The sequence below is a fragment of the Gadus morhua genome, chromosome 8 (genome assembly GCF_902167405.1).
Source record: "Gadus morhua chromosome 8, gadMor3.0, whole genome shotgun sequence".
NCBI classification, from domain to species: Eukaryota; Metazoa; Chordata; class Actinopteri; order Gadiformes; family Gadidae; genus Gadus; species Gadus morhua.
In genome coordinates this window covers 14,993,601-15,003,091 of record NC_044055.1, presented here as the reverse complement: position 1 = coordinate 15,003,091, position 9,491 = coordinate 14,993,601, and the positions used below count along the sequence as shown (strand labels likewise).

Below are 9,491 nucleotides of genomic sequence, written 5' to 3'. Positions count from 1 at the left end.
GTGTGTGTGTGTGTGTGGTGTGTGTGTGTGTGTGTGTGTGTGTGTGTGTGTGTGTGTGTGTGTGTGTGTGTGTGTGTGTGTGTGTGTGTGTGTCTGTTAGATAGAGATAGATAGATAATATAGTGGGGGAGAGCCAGAGTGACAGACGTAGAGGGAGAACAGTTACTGTAAAACAAATAGCGTGACAGTGAGAGCCAGACAGCGAGACAGAGTGACAGCGAGACAGACAGACAGTGAGTGCGAGTGTCCTCCAGGGTGTTGACCTGTTCTTTCTTTTATGTCGTTGTAAAGACCTGCCAAGGTCACTCTGGTAATCATCAGTATGTAATCGCTGGAAGACGTGGCCTAGCAATAGCATAATTAGCATGTGCTAACTGTAAGATGAAGCATGGAATAGCAGCATAAGAGCATACTAGCTGTAATATGTTGCAGGCAATAGCTTAATTAGTGTGTGCTTGCTGTACGGGCTAGCATAGAGTAGCAACAATAACGTGTGCTAGCTGTAAGATGTAGCATAGCAATACTGTAATTTATGTGTTAACTGTAAGATGAGGCATGGAATAGCATAATTTGCGTATGCTAGCTTTAAGGCATAGCTGTGGCGTAATTCATGGCGTTTTCTTTTCAATTAATTGATGGGGTTAATGTATTTACATTAACCCTGAATCAGGCTATCTTCCAATGACATCTGGATTTAATATAGTTAACACAATAATATAATGAATATAAACACGAAGATAAAGAGAGTGTCTTTGGGAGTTTTTCTGCAACATCATTTATTTTTACTTACTACTTTACTGCTACTATACAATAAGGATTCCCTTATTAGACAAAAGCACAAAGAAATAGTTTGAGAGTACATCGTAAAACGTAGAGAGTAGGTTCCCGGCTGTGAGGTGCTGTAAAGAACTGCAAGTGTAGTAATGTACTGTATGTCACAGAACACCCATAAAACACTCTTTATTACAGAGCACATTACAGAGCTTTGGTAATCAATCAATGATGACATTTTAGGAGGGCCGATCGTACAGTTTCTAACATCTAAAGGAGAACTCATTTTATTTTATTTGTATTTCATCGTATGCTATAAAAAAGAAAATAAAAAGCCAAGTAGGGCCCCATAAAGACGTTGGAGAAGGGTTCAACGACCCGGAAAGGTTGATCCAAGAGTGGGTCTCGCCGTGTTTGTGTTAGAGTCAGCGAATTTCACACCTTGCCGCCCGACCTTGCTCCATAAAAAACATTCCCATTCATGGCTGTGAATGGATTCTCTGCTGCCACTCACAATTTTTTTATTCCGTTCTGAAACTCATTGAACTGGCGCTGTCTTCGTGCCCCGACCCAGAACCCGTGATGTCACAAGTGTGAGCGGGGGGGGGGGGGGGGGGGGGGGGGTGTGTGGGTGGCCCTGACCAGAGGTGTACTTAAAGGGCTGCAGAAGTGTGTCTCGGCACCTTCGCTCTTCCTTCTCTCTCTCTCCTCGTCGCCTCTGCTCGCTCGCCCTCTCACTCAACATGGCCTTTGCTGGAAAATGGGAACTGGAGACACAGGAGGGATACGACGCCTTCTGCAAACTCCTCGGTGAGACGGACACACACGCCACTCTCCCCTGTTTTATCTGCTCCTCTATCTGCTTTTCTCTATCGCTGTTCCCCTGTCTTATCAATGACTTTTTATGCTTGTATGGTTCGTGACAGGTCGTTCTTTTTTGGTACATTAGATGTATATTGAACTGTAGAGACTCGCACAGGTGCACTGCAGGTGCTTAGGAGTGTGGTAGAAGTGCACTTCAACTGAGGAAAACTATAGATCGTCACTAGAACTTGGTGAGACTGATCTGTGAGATAAGTCCACGAAGGTCCTTGTAATCTCCTTAATTCGCCCAAATACATTGGAGTCTGTTTGGACACCAGTGCATTCAGTATATGAAGGGCCATGATAAAGGGTTTGAGTTAAACATAAAAAATAAAAAAGATACTTCAAAGGCATATGGCGGAACATTTTGGGTAGAGAAAAGTTAGTTTGGTCTTCTGTAAGACGTAATGCTTCAAGGTTGGATGCTTTCTTCCCTTTAGTCCACATCTTGCCCCAGGTAGTCTGTGTGGTCCTCGTGCTTGGATGGCTCTCAACAGGTCAAGGAAGTCGAGTGGCCAAGGTCCCCCCAGCCGAGAAGTACTACGTTCGATCCCCAATGTCCTCAGCCTTACCTCAAAGCATTGATCAAGTGGCTGACCCTTAACTCTTAGGTCCAACCTCACTGAAGGTCATGATTTGGAAAAGCATTTTGTAACTCAAAGGTGTTCTCTTTTCTGCTCCTCCTCCCCATTCCTAAACTCTCTTCCTCTCCTCCTTCTCTCCCCTTCCTATCCCCCTTTTACCCGCTTCATCTCCACTCCCCTTCTCTCCTATCCTCACCTCACCTTCTCTGCTTTCAACTCCTCTCCCCTCTCCTTTGTTCCTCTCCACTCCCCCCCTCCTCCCCATCCCTCTCCTCTCTGATTCTATCAACCACACACCACATTAGTCATTAGTATTGCTGCGTACACGCTCACCTCCCTCTGTCCCCTCCCTCCCTCCGCCCAGGCATCCCTGCTGACGTCATCGAGAAGGGGCGTGACTACAAGATGGTGACGGAGGTGACCCAGAGCGGGGAGGACTTCACCTGGACCCAGCTGTACCCGGCCGGCGCCCGCGTCTCCAACAAGTTCAGCGTGGGCAAGGAGAGTGACATGGAGACCATCGGTGGCAAGAAGTTCAAGGTATGTGCGTGTGTGTGTGTGTGTGTGTGTGTAGGGGTGTGTGTGTGTGTGTGTGTGTGTGTGTGTGTGTGTGTGTGTGTGTGTGTGTGTGTGTGTGTGTGTGTGTCTGTGTGTGTGTGTGTGTGTGTGTGTGTGTGTGTGTGTGAATAATGATGTACAAAGTATTGGGGACGGGGGAAGAGTGGATGAATGATGATGATGATGGTGATGATGATGATGAAGATGATGATGATGAGGATGCTAACCCCAGTGCTCTGTGCTCTCCCCCCAGGCCACGGTGGCCATGGCCGGGGGCAAGCTGAGCGTCAGCTTCCCCAACTACAGCCACACCTCGGAGATCTGCTGCGGGAAGTTGGTGGAGGTAAAGCCTGGTTCTCTTTCTGGTCCAATAGGCACCAGCGATGAGGGTCATGTGATCGTGGGTTGACTCATTGGGTTTTAAAGGAGGCCCTGTAGACATTACTGTCACTGGTTACATGAGTGGTTAGTGTTGATGAGCAGGTTATGGTTTCATTTTATTTATTGTGGTTATTTGAAATCCGAAGTGCTGACGTTTGATTGAGGGCGATTAATGAGGGAACAGTGACATAGTTATATTATATAGTAATTCTAAAGATAATTTCAATTAACAATACCCTTAAAAAATCTCCTTATCTTTCTATCGCTCTCTCTCTCTCAGACCTCCACCTCCGGGTCCATTGTGCTCAAGAGGACCAGCAAGAAGCTATAAATGTTTTGACCTTTGGCCTCTGATCTCTGACCTCACAACGACACATCCATCTTTACTCAAATTCAATAAAGTGAAAACTGTCATGACAACTTATGACCACCTCTGCTTTGTCTACCTAACGCATGTCATACAATTGTGTCTGTGTGTGTGTGTGTGTGTGTGTGTGTGTGTGTGTGTGTGTGTGTGTGTGTGTGTGTGTGTGTGTGTGTGTGTGTGTGTGTGTGTGTGTGTGTGTGTGTGTGGCTGTGTGTGTGTGTCTGTGTGTGGGTGTCTGTGTATTTGAGAGAAAAACAGATACTGGGATGAGTCTATGTTCTACTGAATCGAGAAATGATAGAAGTTGAGCAAAGTTAGTTTTAGTCTTTAGTTAAGGTTGGACAAATTAGCACACTTGCACTTCATAGTTGTGACATTTACTTTTTTTACTGTGCCGTTTATTTTAGAAACTCCTGGAGGGCCACAAAAACGATTAATAATTGGAACCATTTTTTCGAAATCTGCTTTTTTTAGTTTATTATTATTTTTTATTAAATTTGTACTTATCAATCAAGTATACCGTTTTGACTGCATGGACTTTCTAACACTTAAAGGTCCCATATTATGAGTATGATTAGCCGTTACATGCCGTTTTAAAAATCGGCCTCATCTACGTTTTTCACAAGTCGACGGGTCCACCTAGATGTATGACAGATATAAGCAACGTCTGCTACACTCCACTGGGTAGGCTGGTAGACTGATCTATCCAGCACACATCTAGGTGGACACGCCCACGTTTGATGCCACTAAAACACAGGAAGAGGCAGATTTCTAAAACGGCTTGTAACGGCTAATCAGACTCGCTCCTAGTGGTATAATATGGGACCTTTAAGCACATTTTTACTTTGCCCCGAAGCTCCTTAGCCTAGAAAACAGACAAACAGCAGGACTATTTTTCTGATATAGCAGGTGTTGTACAGCTTGTTCCCACCTGGGGAGGGAGTTTTGGCCCAGGACCCACCAAATATGAAGACATTCTCGTTGCATTGTCATTATCTTCATGTCTCTTGCGTATCATGTCATCTTGTCAACAATACAGTAGACTATTTCTCTTTTCATTCTTCCAACAGACTGATGAACAAATAACACAGGCACGCATAATTTATATTTAAACATTGTTTTTAAGTTTGACCATATTGTGAAAGCGCCTTTGACTGGAGGGCAAGAAAATCCATTCAGGTTCCAGATGTTTGACCAGAGAGGGCGCTGCTCTTTTGCTTTGGTTTGGTCATCTTGTGGTTACTATAATATCTGAGAACATCTGTAGTCAACTACAGATGTTCTGTAGTCGATTTGGCATCAGAGGCATTCTTGTTTCTGTTTGAGGCACACGTTTTATTGACCAATCATGTTTTAGCGTCGCTGGTTGCCCGCATGTACGCAGTCCACCAGAGCAACAATCTCGGAACCCATAAGCTATCATCTGAGGATGATTTAGCATTTCATTAGCTTTGATATCTGTTTAAAGAGATAAGCCAAAATGTCATCTGGACCGGAATTGCCCTTTTAGATCATCGAAAACAATGACCGGTGCTCGGAAAATAAATTCTTTGCGCCGATATCAATGACCTGTTTTACGGCTACACCGGAAGCTCAGGAATATCGCCCCTTGTCTCCAGAAGTAAATTGGTCCTCTACTAACAGTGACTGATGCTTTGTGTCTCTGCATCTTTTATAGACTGTTTATCGTCACCCTCAACTATTCTCATCTTATTTACAACAGCTCCTTGCTGATCCTTTCAAGCATTCCTGCTCCTGCGATGTTGGAAAAAAAAATCATAATATAAATTATTGCTGTAATTTTTATCCAATCCCCTCTCCCTCTCGGCCTTATTTTCTCTTAACCTGTTTTCCCCTGTTTATTTTCCTCTTTCGCCTTCTGTGGCTCTGCTCCCTCTATTCTTCTTTATTCTCGTTTTATTTTCCTTTATGTTCTCTCTTGCCCTCGTGAAGTCTCGCTCCCTCCATTGGCGTCACTACCTCTGTTAGCCTCAGCGTCTGGCATACAGCTTTTCATTGCCGCTGCACCTCTGATAGCTTAGCGTTAGCCGCTAGCTCGTAGCAACCCGGCTCCCCTTTAATCCCGCCTGGCCGTGGCTCCCAGCCAAGCACACAATCAGTTAATTAAGCATGCGGGTCCCAGGAACCTTCTGGAAGGTCTCCTAGGAGTGTTCTGGAGGCCCGGTGGCTCCTGCCTCATGAATTTACGGCTTCATTAATTCCACCCGCAGAAGAAGAAGAAAAAAAAAGTAAAACAACAACTACATATCTCCAGAATACATTTTAGCACCAGACACGAGGAGCGTGACAGCCGGTGAGTGTGTGTGTGTGTGTGTGTGTGTGTGTGTGTGTGTGTGTGTGTGTGTGTGTGTGTGTGTGTGTGTGTGTGTGTGTGTGTGTGTGTGTGTGTGTGTGTGTGTGTGTGTGTGTGTGTATATGTGTGTGTGCTTGTGTGGGAGTGAATGTGTTTGTGTGTGTGCATGTTAGTGTGTGTGTGTGTTTGCCTGCATGGGTGTGTGTGTGTGTGTGGACGGTGCAGGTTAATATACAAAGAAATTAAAAAATAATGACGTGTGTGAGTGCAAGAGTGAGCCAGGGAGAGGGAGGGATAGAGAGGGAGGGGTAGAGGAAGAGGAGATAGAGAAACATGAAGGGGGTAAAAAATAGAGAGAAAGATCAGTTAAAGAAAGATGGCAGATGGTGAAAGACAGAGAGCAGGCGAGAAATAGAGAAGGGGGAGATAGTAAAGAGAGCAGGAGAAAAAATAGAGAGAGATATAGAGTGAGATAACAACAGAGGAAAAAGAGAAGGGGGAGTCAGAGCAAGACAGACCCGGAGAGAAATAGAGAGAGAAAGAGCGAGAGAGCAACGGAAGGAGGGATGAGGAGATGGAGAAAGACATAGGAGGAGAGAAGCAGAGGGAGAAAGAGCGAGAGAACCACAGAAGGAGGGATGGGGAGATGCCTGGAGAAAGACAGGAGAAGAGAAGCAGAGGGAGAAAGAGCGAGAGAACGACAGAGAGAACTAAAGAGAGGAGAGAGAAAGAGTAGAGAGAGAGGGAGAGGGAGAGAGAGGAGGGGGGGGGGGGGCAGGGGGAGGGTGGTCCTGACTCAATAGCTCCCTAATGAAAACAGGAGCTGGGGTGGGATCGCCCGGGGTGCTGATTGTTTTGGTGTAATAACCAGAGGTCCTCCCTCTCCCGCGGCGTCGCGGCAATCAGCGGCCTGTACTTCTCCCCGAGTAGGGGTTGTAAGGCAACAAGTAAGGCGTCATTTCGCCGTGTTTTCCAGGCTCAATGGTGGCGGCAATCACTACCGCAATACCACCTCCTTTGTCCCAGACAAACACGCCTAATTGGCTATTTCTGAGGGCCGCTGTTCTCTGATTGGGCATTTTCTCGCTGGGTGCTAATTGGCCGTCATCTAAACGAGCGGAAGAGGAGGGAGACTGGTTGTGGAGATCCGCTGCATACTAGGTGCTTTAAATGTACTGTGTGCTGTGGCCAGTATTTCTGTGTGTGTGTGCGTGTGTGTGTGTGTGTGTGTGTGTGTGTGTGTGTGTGTGTGTGTGTGTGTGTCTGTGTGTGTGTGTGTGTGTGTGTGTGTGTGTGTGTGTGTGTGTGTGTGTGTCTGTGTCTGTGTCTGTGTGTGTGTGTGTGTGTGTGTGTGTGTGTGTGTGTGTGTGTGTGTGTGTGTGTGTGTGTGTGTTGTGTGCTGGTTTCAGTATGACGGAACACTGCAGTCTGTAGCATTCAAACAACCTCAATTGTGACAGGATTTTATTCTTTGGTGTGGCCATATTGTTACACGCCGATACCTGTAGGCATCCTTGAGCACGAATCTGTTTCTTATGGCCGCCCCCTGCAACCCTGTCTCGTCAAAATTACGTTCCCAGAGAACTATTCGGCATTCTCAATTACGTTTGTCATAAAACGTATTTTGTCCGCGATTACGTTTTATTGAACGTATTGCAAATACGTTCGTCCTCAGCCTATTTTTTGCCATTTATTAACCTCTAGGATTATGTTTGGTTGAAACGTATCCCAGATAGGTTAAATGTCAACGTATAGCACATTATTGTCATTAAGGCATATCTCCCTTTCAGGGAACGTTTCATTTAACGTATTTTGTCTGAAAAACGTATCTTGGCTGTGGATACGTGTTATTGAACATATCGCAAATACGTTCGTTGTCAACCTATTTTTTGCCATTCATTTACCTCTAGGATTATGTTTGGTTGAAACGTATCCCAAATATGTTAAATGTCAACGTGTAGCACATTATTGTCATTAAGGCATATTTCCCTTTCGGGAAACGTTTCATTTAACGTTATTTTGTCCCTGATTACGTCTTATTGAACATATTGCAAATAGGTTCGTTCTCAACATTTTTGTTGTTATTTATTTAAGCTACCTCTTGGATTACATAGGCTACATTTAATTGAAACGTATCCTTAATAGGCTACGTTAAATTTTGATAACACATTATTGTCAGCATATAGGCATAGGTCTACCTCTCGGGTATGAGGGGCCGCCCGGGACAGAATTCATACTTGGTCTTACACACACTATTATACTCTCTCACATACACTATTATACTCTCTCACATACACTAAATACTCTCTCACATACACTACTACTCTCTCTCACATACACTACTATACTCTCTTACATACACTACTATACTCTCTTACATACACTACTATACCCTCTCACATACACTACTATTCTCTCTCACATAAACTACTATACTCTCTCACATACACGACTATACACTCTCATACTTACATGTAAAAGGAGTTTAATAGTTTGAATGAAACGGAAGTGAGTTTGAGTGAAACAGAAGTGAGTTTGAATGAAACGGAAGTGAGTTTGAAATGTTCTTAAGAGTCCGCAGAAATCGAATATCAATATTATTTTAGTGTAATTACATTGTGTATATGCACAAGCCATCTTATACAAAGCAGCCGAAAAATAGAAAACCGAAACGCTACTATGTTTTTTTTTAGAAAACTGCGATTCAGGGTTTGAATTCTGCTATTGTCGTCTGATTCATTGAATCCGCTGTGTTTGCCTGCTAGTTTACGCACACCCCTTGCGCATTTGTTCTCTCAACCACACGTGAGACGTTGTTTGACATGCTGGATATCGTCAGAAAGGTATTTTCATTGGCTATTAGGATATCTAAGGCCCGTCCCCGACCCTTGCTGTCTGCTGGTGTAGCTGTCAATCAAAGTATACACGCACCGTTTTGATAGTGATCGCCTCATTGGCTTGTAAGGCTTGTAAACAAGGAAGTATTGGTCTTACAGACATGTGGGAGGGCTCTATGTCACCGTGAGACCCTGGCAAACACAGCGGATTCAATGAATCAGACGACAATAGCAGAATTCTAACCCTGAATCGCAGTTTTCTAAAAAAAAAAACAGTAGCGTTTCGGTTTTCTATTTTTCGGCTGCTTTGTATAAGATAGCTTGTGCATATACACAATGTAATTACACTAAAATAATATTGATATTCAATTTCTGCGGACTCTTATGAACATTTCAAACTCACTTCCGTTTCATTCAAACTCACTTCCGTTTCATTCAAACTCACTTCCGTTTCATTCAAACTATTAAACTCCTTTTACATGTAAGTATGAGAGTGTATAGTCGTGTATGTGAGAGAGTATAGTAGTGTATGTAAGAGGGTATAGTAGTATGTGTAAGAGGGTATAATAGTGTATGTAAGAGAGTATAGTAGTGTATGTAAGAGAGTATAGTAGTGTATGTAAGAGAGTATAGTAGTGTATGTAAGAGAGTATAGTAGTGTATGTAAGAGAGTATAGTAGTGTATGTAAGAGAGTATAGTAGTGTATTTAAGAGAGTATAGTAGTATGTGTAAGAGAGTATAGTAGTATGTGTAAGAGAGTTTGAATGAAACGGAAGTGAGTTTGAATGAAACGGGAAAGTTTGAATGAAACGGA

The 9,491-nt window shown here is 43.9% G+C and overlaps 1 protein-coding gene across 1 annotated transcript; it reads left to right on the top strand.

The window, feature by feature from the left end:
* Nucleotides 1–1,393: 1,393 nt before the first annotated feature.
* On the top strand, nt 1,394–3,582 carry LOC115549153 (gastrotropin). The gene is made up of 4 exons (XM_030364173.1): nt 1,394–1,581; nt 2,584–2,759; nt 3,031–3,120; nt 3,439–3,582. The coding sequence occupies exons 1-4, from the start codon at nt 1,515–1,517 to the stop codon at nt 3,487–3,489; spliced, it is 384 nt and encodes a 127-aa protein (XP_030220033.1). The 5' UTR covers nt 1,394–1,514; the 3' UTR covers nt 3,490–3,582.
* The last annotated feature ends 5,909 nt before the right edge of the window (nt 3,583–9,491 follow it).

Bases quoted from the DNA above. Each gene is read 5' to 3' on its own strand.
- LOC115549153 (XM_030364173.1), top strand. From the start codon at position 1,515: ATGGCCTTTGCTGGAAAATGGGAACTGGAGACACAGGAGGGATACGAC. The intron at 1,582-2,583 runs GTGAGACGGACA...CCCTCCGCCCAG, and splicing joins CGCCTTCTGCAAACTCCTCG to GCATCCCTGCTGACGTCATC. The intron at 2,760-3,030 runs GTATGTGCGTGT...CTCTCCCCCCAG, and splicing joins TCGGTGGCAAGAAGTTCAAG to GCCACGGTGGCCATGGCCGG.